Source organism: Podarcis vaucheri (genome assembly GCF_965113315.1).
Source record: "Podarcis vaucheri genome assembly, chromosome: 3".
Lineage (NCBI taxonomy): Eukaryota > Metazoa > Chordata > Lepidosauria > Squamata > Lacertidae > Podarcis > Podarcis vaucheri.
Genome location: NC_138761.1, coordinates 91,364,823 through 91,386,400, shown reverse-complemented (window position 1 = coordinate 91,386,400; position 21,578 = coordinate 91,364,823). Strand labels below are relative to the sequence as shown.

The following is a 21,578-nucleotide window of genomic DNA, read 5'->3' as shown; positions in this document are numbered from 1 at the left end:
GCTACTTGTGTTAATTCACAAAGCCCTAAACAGCTTGGCCCTAAAGAACCTTAAGGACCGTCTGATTCCTTATGTATCACTTCACCCACTAAGATCCTTTGATGGGGCACTTCTGGTGGTTCCCCATTCCCTTAAGGTTCAGTTGGTCTACTAGGAACTGAGCCTTCAGTGTGGAAGACCAGCAGATGTTCAGCAGGAACAACCCTCACTTCTTTCTCATGACTTTTGAAAATGATATTGTTTAGACCAACGTTTCCCAAACTTGGGACTCCAGCTGTTGTTGGACTACAGTTCCCATAATCCCTGATCACTGGTCCTTCTAGCTAGGGATGATAGGAGTTATAATCCAAAAACTGCTGAAAACCCAAGTTTGGGAAACAGTGGTTTAGACAGACTATCTGAATTTACCATTTTTAAAACAAACTAGCATTTATCGACATTTTACTGATTTTTTAATGATTCCCCCTATCATTCAGCCCACATAAAGAGGGTTAGCAGTTTTACAAAGGGCACCTTGAGGGCTGAGGGAAAGCTTCAGTCAGTCATGTAAATTGCTGCTCCCAGTCCTTTCCCCATTTCTTTCTACAGTAGATAAATGCTGGTAAAACACTAATACTCAGAGTACACAATAAACACTGCAGAAGAAGTTAGAATAAGCATATTTTAGTTAGATGAAGGTACGACATTTTGCACCAAGGCAAAGTGGGAAAGAATGCATGCCAGATCTAAGAACAGAGAGCAGAAATACTTGAAAATGTCTCTTTAGCATCTGACATACATCTGACATACATCTTTAGATACTGCCCTTTGTCTGCTGACACTGTAAGGAGCAAGAGTCTTTTATCCTGGCTTGCTGAAGATTCCACAGGTAAGCAGGCAGAAGCAAAAAGCAGCAAATAGATGCTGTCTCTGAGTTTATGTTCTTTGGCGGAATTAAAAACCAAGGCCAATTTGTCATTGAAAGTTATGCGAACAGCTGTAATTCATATAGTTTCACAAAACACAGAGACCTTTCGTGTACCCCAAAAATCTGCTCCAGAGCCCCCCCCCAAACCATCTAATGTTTTGAGGGCATGCAAGTGACCACATGGGGGAAGAGAGGATAGTAATGCCCCATTGTACTAGCAGAAGCTCATTCTGCTCACGTGTAGGCGGTGTTGGATACAATATCAAGAAGTCATGCATCATTACATAATATCAATCAATCTCTTTGCTGCGATTCCATGTTCAGTGGCGGCGGCTGCGTATCACCCTTGTTGCAGACAAACCACTCTGAGTGTATTTATGGAGGTCATTGCCAAAGACAGAGGTGGAATCAGCAAGGGTGACCTTGGTGATTCCACCTCCAGCAGCTGCAGTGCCTAGTTATGCGTTACCATTCTTGACCACAGCAAGGGTCTTCATTTCAACCTTGGTCAGCCTTAACGCTACTAAAAGCCAAAGTAGTATTCAAAGCATTGGACAATTAATTCATTCAGAAAAAAACACACACATTTGCTCCCTAAAGAGCAAATTTTGACTTAAAAACAGAACTAAACCAATAGTGAGTGCAAAACTCTATTATTCACTGAGGATAAATTATTCACAGATACATGCTTTCTTTGTTTCTGAGTTACAAATAGATAGCTCAATACTATGGCTGTGCACAGATCCCTGTGTGGATTCCAAATTGGGCTGATTTGCCCTGTGGTCTGGAAGCCACCCTGCACACCACATCACAGATCTGTCTCTGACACAATTCTGGGGCAGGGCTAAGAGGTTTTATAAGCTCTATTTTAACATAAAGTTTAGGGTTTAAAAATACAGTTGGGAAGGGGTGCACACAAGGCAAGCTATTTGAGGAGCATCAACTCAGCACCATGTAAAAACAGACTCTCCTCCCCCCCCCCCCGTAACATTAGCTAAATGGGAGGATCCAATCCTGTGTGGTGCTGCTCCTTCATGAGGAGCTTTTGTGCACACAAGGGAAGCACTCACAAAGGAATTGCTTTCAGGGAATCTGCTCAGTGCAGGATCAATTCCACTTAATTATTGTTAAGTGGGATGATCCGATTCGTTGCAGTGCTGCTTCAGGGGGTAGCAAGGAGGAGACACCTGCTGGGAAGGAGGAGAGGCCTGGTGGGAAAGACACTCCCCGTACCTTCTCACCCAAAGCTGTTAGCTGCGCAGTAGGTCTATCCTTCCTGCCTGATGTCCAAGCTTCTGACAGCCCTGGAAGGCTCTGGGCCAGTTAAAATTGCCTGTTGTGATGTGGGGCTGTCTCAATGCACTTTGAGCAAAGCCCAAATCCTTCCAAGCCCAGTTTTGCTTCCAGTTTGGGCCTTGGCTGAACTCAGTGCACAGCCCCACTAAACAAACCATGTAAACTCAAAGCAAGAATCTATCCTGGCCCTGTTTTTGTACTTCTAAAATGGTTTAAGAAATTACTAATTTTCTATCAAGAAACCACTTTGAAAAGGATTCAAGAATGGGTCCCAACTTACACACAAGCTGTATATATTCACTCTTATATCTGAAGCATTTTATGATCTTAGATTATCTTTTGGGATGTGTATGGGCTACCTGAATAGCAACAACAGTCAACAGTAAAAAGGTGGCCACTATTTAGGACTGCCTTATTAGCTTATTTGTGTTGTATAATGAATATCCACCAGCTCAAAATGTTATTAACAGAAGACAGCTTGCTCACTCACAAACACAAGGCATGTGACTCTATCAAGTCATGATTAATAGCTCCTTTTTTATTCATGAAGTTAGATGTCAGGCTTGACTGAAAAATGTGCATAATCTGAAATGTATTTATTCCAAAGCGGTAAAATTGCACTTTGTTGCTACAGATGGGTACAATAACAAACACATTTTACTGTTTTACAGGTTAAAAAACAATGCATGTCAAATGATGACCTTATACCTCCTGTGTTGAAAATTTCATTTAAAAGTTGCCAAACAGACTCACTTTCAGGGTAATCCATTACAAAGGATTCGTGTACACAGAGCTATAGCTTCACCGGGCCACAGTGTCAAACATAAATAAACCCAAGCACTTTATCATGGTAACTTTGCTTTGAGATAGACAACAGCCCAGGCTTTGCGAAGAATCTGGTTTGTATCCTATTTCTGCAAATAAGCTTATAAAATTATAAATCATTTAAAAAATAAATCTTTTGAAATCATATCTGTTTTCGGTTTAATTTTACCGTGCAAGTAATGTAGCCTTAATGTGAAAGGCCTATTCAGAAATCCATGAGGTGAAATGAGAAATATCTGCTGAGAGACTTGTGAAGAACAGATGCAACACCATGGTGTGAATCCATTTATATACCAGCAAATTAAGAAAAGATGGTGAGTGAAGCAGTCTTCAAGCAGACAATATTATATGTAAAAAATGATGATGATAGGGTGTCTTCAATTCCCTCTCAGAGCAAACGCGTGGGGTTATTTTTCAAAGCCTACCTTCCTTTCTCAAAGCCTTCCTTGTCTGTAAAGCTTTTGAAAGCCTAGATCTGAATTTGCTCATAGTCAGTCCTTCTTCCCTTAGCCACTCCTTCGCCTCTATTCTTTTTGACTCCTTTTTTGAAAAGTTGATTGTAATTTCCTCAGGGGCAGGGACTTCTTTATTGGTTACACCACTCTATAAAGCACCATGCATATTGACAGGGCTATAACTCTTAACTACATAGATGTAAAGTGAAGAAATATGAAATAAGTAACAGCATTTACTCAAGTTCCCCAAAATGCAGTTAAGAGAATAACAAGCCGATCCAATCCTTGGCTGGGCAATGATGGCATGTCAAGCCGCTGCCACCAAGGCCTATTGGTCAGGCCGGCCAGAACAGGTTAGGGGGGGAACAGCCAAATGTTGAGTCAGTCTTGAGTGATCAGGCTCAGACACATGCCCTTTCCCAATATGTCTGAAATGGGCCAATGTGTGGCTATAGTAGCAACAGAGGAGAAGAAAAATATGTACCAAAACTGGTGTGGAAAGCAGGCCAAGATGCTTCGTGAAGCACAGGGAAATAACAATGTTAAGAAATTATCAACTGAAGATGCCACAGATTTTCAGCTGAGTGTGAAAACACTACTCATTTCACTATGGCCTCCCAGGTACTCTCCACATGCTCATATATCTTAGAATCCATTAAGATGCCTGATAAATTCCTCCACTTTAACTTCCAATCCAATGAGTCATTGTAAGGCTATCACACCTTTCTTAAAAAGTATCATTAGAATCCATGGGCCATGAAATCAAGGGGATTAAATGAGGGAAAATTTACAGTAATGTAGTAGTAAATCAGGCCGCTTACTTGCGCCTGACAACCAATGACCGTAGGAAAGATCTGAAGGTTCCTATATCAAACGTAAAGCCAACCTTCGCTAAAAATCAAGTCTCAAAGTGCACACAGTTGGAAGGGGTGAGAGAACTGACATGATTACTCCCCAGTTAAAGAGACAAGCGAGTGGAAGCCAGTGTGCCATACAGTATGGTGAACTGGGCTGTGGAAGCCTGAGTCCAACCGCTTATTACCTATGAATAAGCCTTGGGACAGCTGCTATGAGTCCAACTTCTCTCACGATGGTGGCTGTGAGGATCAACCACATACTGTACTGTACATGCCATTCTAAGGTACAAACTGAATGATATGATGCAAATTAGTGAAACTAGGTCAACATACACACTGGTTAAGAATGAATAAACTGCAGTGCAAGGAAGCCCAATCAGGATCAAGACCATGAAATATGGGAAGAGTAGGTAGGCACCACAGCCCCTAATGAAAGCACTTTCCTCCTGCCACACCCCCCCCACCAACCAAGCCTGGGAATTTCTGTCCTAGGGAAAATAACAACTTTTACCACCAATGGTATGTGGCCCCAAAAGGTCATCCAGAAGGGAATGTGGATCTTTGGGCTAGAAAACCCCCCCCCCACTCTTGTTTCCCAATCTGCTTCTTATGTGTCATGAGTTTTTAAAAAACCCCTACATAAAATAAATTCATACATTTAACATATTGTCTACATAGGCTGACTTCATTAAATTTACCGTATTTATTGTCTCATTTGACCCTAAGCTCCTGTAGGGAAGGCAAGATGGACATGTGATTAAAAATCATTCTTAAACTATTTGTAACTTAATCTGCAACTGGGCAACCCAATGTATAGTTTGACCCATTACAATCAAAGCCAAACTGGGCTAACACGTAGGTTCAGTACCACAGCCTAAATTTCCTACTGACTTTAATGGAGACAGGTCACCCACACCAGCTTTCAACACTTGTATCCTTTCTGCTTAGGACCCAACTATGTAAGTGCACACATAGTTAAGAATAATTGTATATAGCCAGGCACTATATTACAGCCGCATCTGTTCCAATTCTACAGACAGAGACTCTCACCTAAGAGATCTACAGCAAACCTTTTCAGAACTAAAATACCCAGCAGATGAAGTTAGACAACAGATCAACAGAGCCAGACTGATACCCAGAGAGAACTTGCTGCAAGACAGACCCAAAAATGAAAATAACAGAACACCTCTAGTCATCACATACAGCTCCCAAGTTAAAACAGTACAACGCATCATCAGAGATCTACAACCTCTCCTGGACAATGACAGTTCTCTTTCTCAAGCTCTGGGAGGAAGACCTTTCATTGCCTACAGACAGCCACCCAATCTTAAACAACTCCTAACCCACAATAATACTACAACCAGACTTAACACGGACACTGGCACCAGAGCCTGCAATAAACCAAGATGCCAACTTTGATGCCACATACACCCGGACAACACCATTACTGGCCTCAACAACATCACACATACCATCTCGGGACTATTTAATTGCTCATCGTCGATAACATTGTGTATGCCATCAAATGCCAACAGTGTCCTTCAGCTCTCTATATTGGACAAACAGGCCAAACCTTACACCAAAGAATAAACGGACATAAATCTGACACCAAGAATCACAAAACGGAGAAACCAGTAGGAGAATACTTCAATCTCCCAGGACATTCTATACAAGATCTCAAAGTAGCTGTTTTACTACAAAGGAATTTCAGAAATAGACTGGAAAGAGAAGCTGCTGAATTGCAACTAATTACCAAACTTAAAACCATGGAGAGACCTGGTCTGAACAAAGACATTGGATTCTTATCTCATTATACATGACTAAGCCATTTCTCACCTTCTCACCCCTTGCCTTTTCCTGTAAGACCTATTACAGTCGTTAAGAGTCGTCAACAGGCTCATCTCAGCTATCTGCCAATCTCCCATTCCCACCACCCTTCTGAGTAATACCCCTCCCCACCTTCTCACTATATAGAAGGATCTGGCAACTTCTGTTTCAGTGTATCTGAAGAAGTGTGCATGCACACGAAAGCTCATACCAAGAACTAAATTAGTTGGTCTTTAAGGTGCTACTGGAAGGAATTTTTTTATAGTTAAGAATACTTACTATTAGTTGCTACCACTCCTATTACTGCCTATCCAACTTGCACTGTAAAGAGCTTTGTAGCCTGAAGTTTTTGGACCATTCCTCCATGGGAAATAAAATCTGATCTAAGAGAACTCCTATTTATATCCTTGCTTCTGAAGAGAAGATACTGCCGACAATTTCAGGACCATTTGTGGAGGGGGCGGGATGGGAGTATCAATGTTATTGTGTGGTCGGAATGTTAGGTGAGATAATCATTCAGGAAAGCAAAAGAGTGAAGTCAGGGATATCTTGAAGAGAGAATAGGAGAACTGAATCAATCCCCAGTTCAGGCCAAATGAAATAAAGAAGTGTTTGTGTTGTAGAAGCAACAAGAGGAGATCAAACATTCTTAGGTACTGCACTACTGGCTGAAGCATTTCTGCAGCCAGAATACACACTGCGTATGAACTCTATCCACTGGGCTCAGTGGGGTTGAAGTGTGTGTTGATGTTGCCAATTTTGCAAAACAGGAAGCAAATTTGCCTTTATCATCTCAGTAAAGATTAAGCCAGCAATACAAGATGCTTTCCCCCTTCATTAGGGGAAATCCACCTTTAGTTATTGGGGGTGGGGAGCAGTGAGAAGAGTAGAGTTACCTATGCTTTTTCTGCTTAATTTTAAAATTGATGTTGCCAGTTCATACTATAATTGAAGTACAGCCATGTGAATATTGAGCCAAATTTCTCCTTGTGGAGACATTTCATAGGAAACGCTCATTTCCATATCTGCAATGGTGATAGTTTTATGACAGTTTTATGACAGTTCAGGCCAAATCTAGGTTGTCTCTCATAAGTCAAACCTACCATGGACTCAGCATTTACCTTAATTGTCATTTATGATTATTACTTATAATCTCTACAACACTTTTTTTTTAAGTGTGAAAAGTGCTTTGAAACATGTATCTCATTATTCTTTGCAATGTGGTAGCACCCATTATAATTCCCAGGAAATTGTGGCTGAATAAAAGAGGTCACCTATTGAAATGCAACAAGCTTATTTCGCTGTGGGAGCACACGAACGTATAAATTCCAAGTCTAATATGCTATTCATTGGGATATTCTGGTTTTAATCAATTATAAGGCATGAAATAATAAATACCTAACATGCACACGCACACACACAAATACAGGACAAGAGCTAGCAAAACAAAAATATTTAGGGAGCTAGCAAGGCACCTATTTATTATTGAGTTTTTAGCTTATTTGTCCTTGAGTTATCTCAGCTTCTCTTCCTACAGTGTAGTGTGTGGCAGCTGTTGAGAAGGCAAATCCCATGGTAGGGATCATTTAGGGAAGAAACTGAAAATAAAACTGCCAATATTATACTGCTGTTATACAAATCTCTGGTGTGACCGCATTTGGAATACTATGTACAGTTCTAATCACTTCACCTAAAAATAAAATAAAATACAGAGTTGGAAAAGTTTGAGAAAAGGGCAACCAAAATGATAAAGGAAATTGAGCAACTCCCCTATGAGGAAAGGTTGCAACATTTGGGACTTTTTAGTTGATAAGAGGTGACATGGTAGAAGTGTTTAAAATTGTGCATGCCATGGAGAAAGTGGACAGATAAAAGCTTATTTCGCTCTCTCTTTCATAATACTAAAAATTGTGGATGTCCCCCCCAAAAAGCTGAATGTTTGGAGGATTCATGACAGACCTAGGAATGCACTTCTTCACACCGCACAATAGTTAACATGCAAAATTCACTCCACAGGGGGCAGTGATGGCCACCACTGGGATGGCTTTAAAATGTGATTACACAATGATCTGCCTCCATGGTTGGAAGCAATAATACTTCTGAATACCAGTTACTGGAGACCACATGAGGGAACAAGCTCAGGTCCTGCATGTTGGTTCCCCACAGGCATCTGGGAGGCAACTGCAAGTGCAGGATGCTAGATGAGATGAGCCATTGGCCTGATCCAGCAGTCCCTTGTTATGTTCTCGGTCAACTCCATTGGGCCACCCTACCCCAATGATTGCATTTGCCCATGCTGCAAGTGGGTGAGCATTTACTGACTTGCGGGCAGGCCTCTGAAGAAAGCAGTAGCCCAGTGCCCTGTTAACAACTTCCAGGCCTCACTGTAGTCTAAGAGTTGGGTCCAACAAGCCACAAACCAAAGGGAAATAGTTACTAGCAGTGTTCCACAAATACTTGCCCAAGGGCTACACCAGGAGTTCACGCAATGATACAACAGGATAATTCTGTAGCAGTTCTCATAGTTTGTGCAGCATCTTGTGCTAGATTTTACACAAACAGAGAACATCGGGCAATATAGTTTCACTTTTCTTTCACAAGGGATAAAACAGCAATTCCATGAGTAAAGAAAGCCTTATTTGAATCCAACCCAGTATGTGCCTCTGAGCCTTAGTGACCACAGGTAACACAAACAGATAAGAGGATATCATTATTGCATTTGGTAATTCTTTTGTGGTTTTGCTATTCTCATCACTGGAAGGTTTTTCAGAGATCTTCTCCAAGTTGCCTTATTTAGAAAGATATATTCTTGGTATGCCTCTGCATTCAAACTCTTCAGCTGACTCCACCAGGTGCTGTCAACATGGAACAGCATAAAATATGCAATTAAATTACCGTCTTGAGACTAGAAGGAAGCAATGAACTCCCGAGAAAATCTGTCCTGACATTCTACTGTCGTTGAGTTTTTAGCTTTATCTGAAGTAGTGGTTAATTCATTTGTGGTTTCAATAGTACGAAATGAACTGTGAAAATGGACTGAAGAAACAAAACCATTCCATATTGTTCTTTAAAAACTCAAACCTCTTTCTTGTGCGCATTAACTCTCACACTTTTGTGGTGCTGATAAAGTCTGCAACCGGCTATACAAAAAACTGTTGCCTATAATAGCCTTTAAACTGAAATCTGTACATCGCCTGGTATTCAAAACTAAGGCTAAGGTTCCATCAGTATGGTTCCATCTCTCTCCCTCCTGCCCCTCATAAACCTGTTCCAAGGGTTCCCTAAACCCACCAGAGCAAATTTTGGGGACGGCATAGGGTGTGCATGGGCTAAGGACAGGGCAATTCCCATTGCGCTAGTGGGAAACCTTGAACTGGCTTCAGCAATGATTTAGTTTAATAGAGGTCCAATGCCGTGTAAAAGTATAAGGTTTTCAGCTCAACAAGAAAATGGATGACAACCCTACCTTATAAAAATTCACCAGCATTTTAGTGCAAATTTCATGGAATATATCCATGTTTGCATGTAATGTTTCCTTATATACACATTTTTTCCATAGCAAATTTTCTAATAATTTTTATGCAGTATTTTTCACTAATATATAATATTGTTGTATGCTAGCTTTTGGACACATTACATTGCTGGAGAACTGCACTGTAAAATTCAGAGAAATGTGAATTTTGAAAGATGGCTGTGTTTTGGTCTGTACATCGTTTAACAATGTTTGAATTAGATAAAATGTGGATTGAATTGAATTTCTCTTGCGTTCCCAAGTTAGAACACCAAAACGAATACTGGGATCTGTGCTGCTTCTCCTAACAAATGAATGCTCAGATGAAGGAGCTATTCTGTTTCCCCCCCTGCATAGCTCATTTATTTTCTTGTGTCTACCGTATTTTTTCTTGTATAAGACTAGGGGTTTTTTAACGAAAAACTAGGTTTAAAATTGGGGCTCGTATTATACATGGGTAGTGTTGAGGGGTGTTTTCTTAATTTGGAATCCCCCCAAATAAAGGGTGTCTTATACATGGGGGCATCTTGAACAGGGAAAATACAGTATGTTTCTATAACTTTCTGGGCTTTGCAAAATGTGAGGCTATCCAACATGTCACTTGCAGATCACCAAAGACCTCTGGATTGTTTTTAATATTATTATTAAAACAGGGAAACAGATGGTTTAAAAAATAAAAATGTAAGGCAAGGGGTTTTTTGTTTCAGTTTGAACCATGTTGTGCTGGTTTAACAACTAACTAACTAACTAACTAACTAACTAACTAATAACCTTTGGAACAAAGAGATATACAAGGAAAATACAAATCATTTGGCCAACTCTTAATTATTTTAAGGTAAGACAGAGCATCCTCACTTCTGTCCCCTTCAAAAATATCAAACTAATATGAAGTTTTGAGTTTTAATGGAGTAAAGTATATTCTTTTACTTCCCTGCTACACATCCCAAGACCTATCTGGCAGGTTTAATTCACTCTGAAGATGTTCATGTGCCTTCAAATTTCATCCACTTCAGCGAAAAATGGGGTGGGGAATTAAAGCCATTATTAGATTCCTCATTTTTGTGAATAGGGGACATAAAGCTTCATTTAAGACAGAGCAACTTGGAATTGCAAAAAGAGATCAAAACAGAAAGATCACAGAACAACTGAGGAACAGTTTTTTTTTTAAAAAAAAAAACACATACAAGGCAAATATTTGGTCTCTCACACACCTCTTATATCTATATCTAGTAATTTCCAACTCTGGCTATGATTCTAACCATATCTACTTGGAAGTAATTCAGTGAGACTAACGCCCAGGGTGAGGACGGAAGTTTAGAGTAGACCCACTGAAAGTTATCGACTTAAATTACTTAAGTTAATTTCAATGGGTCAACTCTGAATTCAATATGACCAATGTTGGTTATCACCTATATAGACATATTTAAAATGTGATATATTTTACATTCTAAATCCTTATATCTTCAGGCTCCCTCCTGTATCTAAATGATTCTATAGAATGCTTATGATATTTTTTTCCTGGTAATGTTCAATAACTCCAGCCAGATTTAAGAGCAACTCATCACACTTTATCTGGCTGAGGCTTTAGGGAAAAAATCATTTCAGAAAGGTGTTTGTTATTCTCTTATTATCCTCAGCCCAACTTGACAACTGCAAGCAGCTATTGCGTTTGCAGAGATCTTTTGTTAGCTTTTCAATGATTGATCACTTTCTTCAGTGCTAAATTTTAAAAAAGTCACACTGATATGACTGGAAGTGTTTTCGGCTCCTCTCCCTTTCCACAAAATAGCTCCCAGCATATCCTAGTTAATACATCCCCTGTGATCCTATTTACGATAGTGAGCCTCTTATAGATGCTACATGTTATTAGCATTCATTTTCTTGTTTGACTAAATAGGCATTTTGAGGTTGCACTGCTCAGACTGCAGCAGCAATATAAATAAAAAAGGCAATGCATTATTAAAGCACATATTCTTGTTACTCGGTTGCAAAGGGACGTGTGTGATGAAAGGTGATTTGTTTGGAGTGTCTTCCTTGCCAGCTGGAGTGTGAAAGTAACCAACCCTCTGTAAATATATGGTTTTCCAGGAGTTGGGCTCACAGCACTAATGGAGCAATACTGTTCCAAGTTACTGTTTGTGCTGAAAACAAAAGAGCTGACGATATCATTCTACTACTTCCCATTGTTTCTATGGCTTTGGAGCTCAGGGATGCTCCATATGTTACCTCTTTTCCATATACAGAAAGTGTCTATATAGTGAACAATATGAGTTGGGGCTTAATCATGGGAGCAACATGGGGACTTCTCAGAGGGTTTTTCCAGCTTAAAAGGAAGTATGGGAATGCAACATTAGCCCCCACAGTTGACAAGTAGCATGAAGCCCCAGGATTGGTCAGGGCTGGTATAAATACTAAAACTGCCTGTTCAACACAGCGAGTTTTCTTTTCTGCCTGCTTAAATTGTTGTTTTTGTTGTTTTTGGGTTTTTTTGGTCCTTTCTGATAATATGCATAGTATCTGCAGGTTTTGGAAGCAACCCCAAACCGCGCAAAATTGGTTTGTGAAATGGAAGCAATGGCTGGGTGGGATAGGGTGGCAGGAACAGCCAACAGATAGAAAGAGCCACAGATCTAACGTGAAGCTTCAATAGCCTCTCTTTCAGAAAGACAAGTGTCCATGAAATGCTCCATTCTGCCCCCTGTAGTTTTCAGTTTTCCCTTCCCGACTCTCAGTCAATGCTCAGTGCTTGCTGAGCAAACCCAGTCTTCACTGGCCTGGATTTTGGGGGGAGGTGCTGTCCCCGTAGGCTTAATTTTTTTTTGTACTTCTGTAGACACGGGTGGCGCTGTGGGTTAAACCACAGAGCCCAGGGCTTGCCAATCAGAAGGTTGGCAGTTCAAATCCCCACGACGGGGTGAGCTCCCGTTGTTTGGTCCCTGCTCCTGCCAACCTAGCAGTTCGAAAGCATGAAGTGCAAGTAGATAAATAGGCACTGCTCCAGCAGGAAGGTAAACGACGTTTCTGTGCGCTGCTCTGGTTCGCCAGAAGCGGCTTTCTCATGCTGGCCACATGACCCGGAAGCTGTACGCCGGCTCCCTAGGCCAGTAAAACAAGATGAGCGCTGCAACCCCAGAGCTGTCCGTGACTGGACCTAATGGTCAGAGGTCCCTTTACCTTTAGACATAGGAAGTTGCCTTATACTGAGTAAGACCATTGGTCCAGCTAGCTGATATGTCTACTACACTGACTGGCTGCCCAGGGTTTCTTTCCTAGTCCAACCTAGAGATCTGGAGATTGAACCTGAGATTTTCTGCATGCAAAGCAGATGCTCTCTCACTGAGCTGCAACTCTTTCCCTGAGACCTCTTGAAGCTCTTGTAGACTTTGGGGTTTCCAAGCTGATACCTCCCTTTTGCTTTTCAGTGGCTCTGCTTTGGCTCCATTTCTGCAGGCACACTTCGTCCAAGTTTGCTATTAGAGCGATGAGCTCCGGGAAGCTGCTGGTGACAATGACATGTCCTGCTGACCCCGACAAGGGAACTCAAAAAGCAATGTGGTAAAGGAAATCCCATGCAAATTGTTCAGTTATGTTTGATTTATACAAATCACATTACGCCTGGAAAAGAGGCACATACGCATCTGTTACTTGGGGAAAGAAATATATAAATTGCCAAAGTATTTTCAAACATTCTTTCCCACACCATGTTCACTGTTGACCCCACAGTTTAAGTTATCCACTGATGGGGAATCAAGAGCAGAAAATAAATGAGAAGGAAAAGCACTGTTTTCTGCTTTCCATGCTATCATCAGTCATCTCATCCCTCTAATCATATTACGAAAAGCATTTACATGATCTGCTCTGAAAGTCATATTGCCTCTTTGTGCTAGCATGCTTTTTTGCATTTCCAAAATACGTGACAAATGTAATTATGCCTGAAATAAGTAAAGCTTCTCCTTTGGCAGAAGCAGAAAGAATACTAAAAAAAAAAAAATCTGTGCTATGCTACATCTAACCTAATTATAGTGACACCATTCATGGCTTTAGTGTTCTGTTGATGTCAGCATTTACATTGTGAGTGAGCCCTTAATTTCAGGACATTATTGCTTTGTTCTTCATAACTTGGCTCCTTTAATGGAAATTTGCAGCAGAGCAGTAGGAGGCTTCTCTAACTGTGTTCTTTTAAAGTTTCTTGATTTCTAATGTGACCTTAGGCCACTTCGAACCACATTAGGTGTGCTTACTGAATGTAAATACTACACAGCAGGGTTGCGGTGGTGGGCCTCACCCCTGACCTACATCACTCAGCAGCCTGGTTGAACAGGTCCTATGCATGTTCAAATAGCAAGAACATAGCCTTGTTCATTCAGTCAAAAAAAGAAGGGCTTTTCTCATAGTTTCTGATCATAGGAATAGTATAGTATATCTCAGGTGGGCTGGGGAGCCTTTGGTCTGGGGGCCAAATGTGGCCTTCCAGAGCTCTCTCTGGCCCCATTAGTGCTCTCTAAAAACCATATCCCTTAGTGGCCCTGCTTCTAATTTTCCTTAGGTGTCTTTTCCTGGATCGAAATGTGTCCCCGAACTCTGGTGATACCTCCTGTTTGCCTGGATGGAAGACAGAGAGTGGTAGCCTCCTGTTCAAAGGCAAAATTCACATTTGTTACTTGGCCCACTTTTGCCTCTGGTTTCACTCACCACTGACATGGGGTCCCAGAAGTGAATATAGTCCTCAGCCTGAAAAAATTCCCCTCAACCCCTTAGGTCTATGGTAGACAAGTCACACTGAATGTCAGTTGCTCAAAAGGGGGCCTTCTTCTACTACTTTCCTGCACCTCCTTCCATGAAGAATCAGCCACACTCACGCGTGTTGTCTAAGAAGGGTTACTATATATTGCATTCATTAGGTCACAGTTTCCCAAACTTGGGTCTCCAGCTGTTTTTGGACCACATCTCCCATCATCCCTCGCTAGCAGGACCAGTGGTCAGAGATCATGGGAATTTTACTACAAAAACAGCTGGAGACACAAGTTTGGGAAACCCTGGTCTAGCTTGTGTCTTAATTTTTCCCTTCCAAACAAATTCAATGTTGGAATTCATGTTCCAATCATATTCATATTCACATTTTATAGTTCCTATTCCTCAGAAAATGTCACTTCATTTTAAATATTTTCCTCTTCTTCTCTGAAGCAGAGTTGGAGGAGTAGATTCAATACTGATTTAAGTGTGAATATTTTAACTGAAGTCATTATATTTACTGCTGATTGATACTGAGGATATTTTACTCCTTCAAGAGCACCACAAGAGATTGCTTCATCCCATCCATTGTGCACAGCACAACACAGAGACCCTTGAATGCAACTGCATACATGAAATATATGACTAATGATTGTTTTAGTGCCATACTGAGGATATTTTACCATATCTGAGCATAGATTGAGAGTACAAGCAATGGACTGACATTAGGTTTATCTGGGTCCAGCTTCCATATGAATTACAAGGGTTCTTAAAATACTGCCTCAAATGCCCAGGCAAATGCCCTTCTCTGGATCAGAAAAGTATTCAGGTCAGAGAAGGGCCCATTGCAGTTTCTCTTGGAGTGACATAGAAGAAGATGGGGAAGGGGCTTTGGGTCCCCTTCATTTCATGAACTCCCAGGAATAACTAAAAAAACCCCAAAGTTATTCTCTCCCATTTTTGGTCTGGGGTGGGGAACCTGGAAGAGTTCTTTTGACAAAATGTTTTTTTGTTTTGTTTTTTTGTCATCCTCAACTTCCCACCTGCAACAAAGGAACACTGAAAATGCATTTTTCCTTGAAGAATTGGGGATGGTAGGTTGGAATAACCCAGTGTTTATAATTAGAGTGCTTGTGACAAACTGCCCATGTTGCTTTCAAACCATAGTATATAATGAAATTATCTCTTTATTTGTCTGATCTTTGTTGAGCAAGGGGGAAACAATGCAGCAAAAGGATGTGGCAGATTCTTGGTACTACAAAATGCAATAGAAAGGGAAGCCAAATATACACTGGAAAGTGTCAAGCCCAACTTTGAAAGCAAATGTTCCCTTGCTGCCAACTATGCAGAGCCTCCCATAGGATCAAATACAGGTGGATTTTTAGCAATATCCATGACACAGCAAAGAGGAATGGAGGGGTAACATGACCCTATCCAACTAAAAATAGCAACCAAGTTTAATAATGCCTAACAAATAAACAGTACAGTGAAATTAATCTGGAGACAAGAATGATCTGCCATGGTAAACAACCACCATTGTCTGATCAAGCTGATCAAGGAGATAAGCTGTCAATGTCCTACGTATACAGTCTTTTTGAGAAACACTTCAAAAGGTGGATTGCTAACACCAGTACTTTCCTCTCTTTTTAATTTTTTTAATAGAATTATTCTTAATTCGTTTCTGATTGCCTGGAATCTTGCCAAGGCTGACTGACAGATGAAAACAAACTGTAGCATCTGCACAATTCAGCAAGGGCCTTATTTAATAGTTGACAACAGAAAGCTTGCAATGCAAGCCTGGCTAGCTGCTCTAAATTCTGACAGCAGGACTTCTCTTTCCTTGGCACATCCAGTCTCCCAAAGCCAAACCTCTGATGTTACCACTGCCTATTTTTCTCTTCACAAAGACTCACTTAAAAACGCTCCTAAGCTCACAAAGCATTCCAAATGCACTTCCAGGGGGTGATAAATGTGCCTCAAAAGCTCTGTTCATATATTATGAAAGAGAATGAAAGTTTATTGTCTCCCCCCATTTCTGTCTCCTCCCCACTCCCTCCCCCACTTCTCTTTCCCCCTCAGCCACATATTACCCATAACAATCATGTCTCAAACTGAATGCAACTGCTTTGCATGAAGGACTCTATGATTTGAAAACAGAGATTCTGAATGTACATTTTGTTACTCATGAAAAAATACTTTAATAAAACACATTTAAGCAAGTGCTGTGAAATCCTGACTGTCAGGATTAGAGAGAAGAGACATCTAAAAGAGAAGAAATGATTGGGGGGTGGGGGTGGTTCAGCACCATCACTAGCTGAGCTGCTCTGGAATAACAGAACACGGACGGTAAAATCCAGAGTTTTAAATCAGATATATGATGTGATTTTTCTTTACATGGATTTGCAAGCTTAGAAATGAGAAAGAGGATGCTCCTTCCACCCAAAACCACATTCTGATTATTATTTCGCCTTCAGTATTGTGATGGAAGAGACACAGGAGACAAAATGTAATAAACACATATCAGTTGAATGTAAAAGGTCCCAGGATTCTGAACACACCACCTCTTCACTCTCAATTTAGGCCACAATCCTCATTCCTAAGACTCATTCAATTCAATCGGTCTCACTACTTAGTAGAAATGGTTAGGATTTAACTGTCATAACCTTCCAGGCCACTTGAAAGGAACACCACTTCTTTGGTAACTGAGTACACAGAAATCCTGCATTTAATTATGTGCATGTGCTTTGCTAGTTGTAAGGGCAGTAGGATAAGAAATCTTTCTATAGCACAAAAGGAGAAAGTTGCTGTAGATAGGTTGCTCCTTCATCATCTGAGGTCCTTCTTCATATGTCTCCTCCATGAGAGCTCTGTAGGGTGCCAACATGAGAAAAGGCCTTTTCTGCGGTGGCTCCCTGATTGTGGAATGCTCTCCCCCGGGAGGCTCACCTGGTATCTTTGTTATGTATCTTTAGTCACCAGGGAAAAACATCCCTCTTCCCCCAGGCCTTTGGTTAATTACCGGTAAACAATCTATGGCCTTTTAAACTGTGGGAGGGGTATTGTTTTTGTTTGCTGCTTTTATGTGTTGTGTTTTTATATTGTAAACCTCCCTGTGCTCTTTGGTTGAAGGGCAGTATAGAAATTTAATAAACATAATCATAATGTATTATTAAGAATATTTGTATACTGGCCCATGACTGGTGTTATATGAAAAATATGGGATGTGCTGCCAGTAGCACCTTTGATTCCCAAAACAGGCACAGGGCAGAGAAGCAGTGATGCTATAGAACATTACCAATTTGGGAACAGTGCAACATCCTAACAAGGCAATAACAAGCCGTCCTCTAGCAATGCCTATTTCTAGTGCCTTTTACCATTTTGATGATTATTTTACATCAATTTTATATTCACAATTCAGGAGGTAAATGCCATCTTGGAATCAATGCACCTCTCCTTCTCTCTCTTTTTATACACACCTCTCATTTGGGTCGATATGCTTTTTTACCCACTGTAATTTATTGCTATTGCTGATGAAAGAATAAAGTGAAAAGTGGAGAGTGTAATCAAAGCTAATAGTGAGGCCAAATACCATGTGACAATAAATCAGCAGGAAAAATTGCACTAGAGATAAATGGGGGTGTTTACCATTTCAGTTTGAATACTGCCAGGACAACAACTATTTGTGTAAAATACAAGGCCGCACAGGGGAAAGCAGCATTCCTTTACTTCATCATACACACACACACACACACACACACACACACACACACTACTACCTCCTGCCTAGATCTTTGTTATGCAGATCTGTGTTGAGGAATTTTGGTTTGCAGAAGTGGCACCTTCCAAATTTGCTCAAAATAATACTGGCTTCCTTTGAGATGTAAATTTGTCTTTACTTCAAGGCAGGTAAGTGGGAAGAAACCAACTTATCATATGAGAGGATTTTTCAGAGGAGTGTCTAGTAAGTTTCTTATTTCCCTTTCAACCAGTGCTTTTCAAACAGAGAACCAGGACCCACCAGTAAAACCTGGGCCACTTTCATGCGGCCTCAGTGCCACAGCCTGCCCCGTACTTCCTCACCTGCCAGCCCCTCCTCCTAGCCATGCCATAGCCTTTTGGCTGGACCAATGCCAGCACCATCAACTCCTTACATGATGAGTAAAGGTAGCCAAGAGTTAGAGATGTGGGGGGTGGGAGGACAGTAAAGGGGTACAATCCACCCTGAGTTGTAGTCGAAGTCAAAACTCCTATTGAATTTAATGGAGTTGGTCTGAACTCAATGTGTATTCCCTCAAAATCCAATCTGAAATATTGATCCAACACTTATTAGAAACAATAAAGAGGCATGAATACATTTTAATTCTCTTTTTATACTGCCCTGAGTTAGCACTTTGAGCACAGCATTTAATTATAACCATAACCACAATCATCTATCAAAATAGCACAGTCTGTCTTATATTAAATAGGTATTACAATACCTTTGGATACTGTTTGACAGGAATCAATACTCTTTCTGACAGCTTTATATTTTTGTTGCTGATGACATCGAGGTATTTTTTCTCTTCATCCTCCTTTTTCTCATCAGAACTCTGGAACTTTTCAATTTCTAGGAAGGGTGAAAAAAAATAATAATCTATAATTAGATGGCTGTTATTCTTTGATGCAGGATTATTTTCTTATTTGGAAGTTATATGAGTAACCACATAGACTCAGGCAAAAGAATGAGTAGTGCTAAGGAGAAAATTCTGTCCATGCAAGAGTGAATATTCTCCCCCATCTCCCCTACCATGCAACCCATAAATCTGTTCTGAGGGCCTCCACCAACCCTCTGGAGAACATTTGGAGATGGCATGTGGCACACATGGAGGGTAGGAGGGGTAAATCCTATTGTGCTAGTGGCAAATATCCTTGTACTAGCACACTATTTGGTTGAATACCACCCAACATACTATACAACTTAAGCTGCAGCTGACATTTCAATGGAACCTGTGATGCAGTCATAGGGAGACTTTATGATAGCAGTCAGCAGGACACTCAGCATTAGCTGGGTTCCGCTATGGAAGTTGAGAGCTAGAGTGAAGCATACAGAAACTATTGCAATAAGGCAAGAGAAGGAGGCCAGGCTCAAGACATTTAGCAGAATCATAGCACTGTAGAGTTGGAAGGGACCCTGAGGGTCATCTAGTCCAACCCCCTGCAATGCAGGAATATGCAGCTGGTCCATACAGGGATTGAACCTGCAACCTTGGCGTTATCAGCACCATGGTCTAACCAACTGAGCTATACCAGGCCTGGCCAATCCGGAAGTTTTATACCGCCGGCAAATCATGGGAGCCCTATGTTGCACCACCCTGTTCTTGTATGCTCCTAAAGGGTGACCACAAACAGACCCAGGTACTTCACTAAAATAATTCCCAAACCACAATGTTCCCATTTTAAGCTTTCAAGTCTCCCTCCTCAAGTTTGTTGCAGAATTTCAACAAGGAATTGGTTAGGAGAAATCTCCAGTTCAAAATAATAATAATAATAATAATTTAACAAAAATGTTGCAAGCAAAGGATCTTGAACAATCCCAATTTCCTTCAAACCTTGAAACGTTCAGAAAGCATGGATAACTAACAGTGCAAGCCTAACCATGTCTACTCAGAAGTAAGTCCTATTGAGTTTTCATGGTAACTGGGTGGGGTTAGGATTGCAGGCTAAATTCTGAATGACAGATGTTAGCATGGTCCACCCAGCTTGTATCAAAAGTTACAAGCATCAATTCCTCAACTATCTCTACCCTTCATTAAAATGTCATTCCTTCAGTACGTGTTTTCCTGCTCCAAAGAGCCATTGGCTTGCCTCAGCTCTTGTGCTAGGAGCTGTGCTTTGAGCTCCTGTCTGCCAATCATTCCTAAATATTTTATTGTATCTTCCTCTTCTTTTTGTACAACACTCAGAGAAGTGATTTTATGAGGGGGTATCATAAGTTAAATAAATAAGTAAAGTGTCTGTTGAGTACTGCCTGGCAGATGTTTCTTTCGCAAGAAAAGAAGGGAGTGTGTTTCACCCATGATGATAGCTGCTCACTGCTGTTAATATCCTATGACTTTTTAGGGGGCATCATGAGGAACAATCGGGCCAATGGCATTTTCAATCCCATCATACATGATGTGGAGAATGGGCTCCTCTAAACCAGATGGAAGCCATTGTGTCTTGGTGCAGGTTAATCCAGCACTGATTTGCACTTTTGGACTGACATCTTTGCAGACCTGTGTTCCTTTCATCTAGTGTTTCTGACACTGGATCAATATTGTAAAATAGGGGTACACTCTTGGGAAAACAAGAATTGTTTATTTACGAGCGGAAGAAATATGCAGTTGAAGTTTTTATTCTGCATGTGAGGCCCATTAATAAGAGGAAGTAAGCTCTGGAAAACCATACGGATTTCCTCATCTGAAGGAAAGCCATGCTGCCAATTAACAACGGCATTCTCCTTTATTATAGCGTTGGCTGTTTCAGGCCTCAGCACTAACACTGAAAATTGTTAGTCCTTTGATCAGGTTAAAGCTTCCCAGTGCTTTTTTTTTCTAAAAAAAAAAATGTTTAGGGATACTCTCATTTTCCTACTCATATTGAAATACTGCCCCTCAATGAGGCCAAACCTAGATTCACAAAATGTTCCAGAAAAAAAGCAAGGAAGCTTCCTACAAAAATACCAAGATTATACAAAAACAAGATGTTCTATTACCCTATTTTTTGCTATTTCATATGAAATAGTGAACTAGAAATCCGGAATATGATTAAGGAACTGTTGAAGCAAACAAATAATAATTACTCTCAGTTAAGGACTTGTGACTCCCTTGAGCATATTTGTTTGGCCTTACAGCAGCCTTATAAGTTGCCTGTCTTAAGAGTAGGATTTGCTTCCTCTACCAAGTGAGGGTGTTGTGGCTTTTTCCTTTTCTCCTTTTCAACCAACATGTTGTTGCTGAACTTGCTGCTTGAGCCCCTGGTAATGACACTTCTCGGCAAACAGAAACCTGCTAATGAGCCTGGCCCTGCTGAGCCAGGAATGTGCGCACAGCAGGAACTTTCTGGAAAAGTTGAAGAGCTGCTGTAAAGAAGATAAAATGTGGATAACCTAAAATAGTGCGCTCTCTCTCTCTCTCTCTCTGTGTGTGTGT

At 40.8% G+C, this 21,578-nt stretch overlaps 1 protein-coding gene across 11 annotated transcripts in view; it reads right to left on the bottom strand.

The window, feature by feature from the left end:
• KHDRBS2 (KH RNA binding domain containing, signal transduction associated 2) overlaps positions 1-21,578 on the bottom strand; it is a 431,403-nt gene that overhangs the window by 260,708 nt on the left and 149,117 nt on the right. For all 11 annotated transcript variants that reach the window (XM_082218359.1, XM_082218362.1, XM_082218361.1 and 8 more), the window contains one exon: positions 18,888-19,015. In XM_082218359.1, coding sequence (XP_082074485.1) covers positions 18,888-19,015 — 128 coding nt within the window. The remainder of the gene's footprint in view (positions 1-18,887; positions 19,016-21,578) is intronic.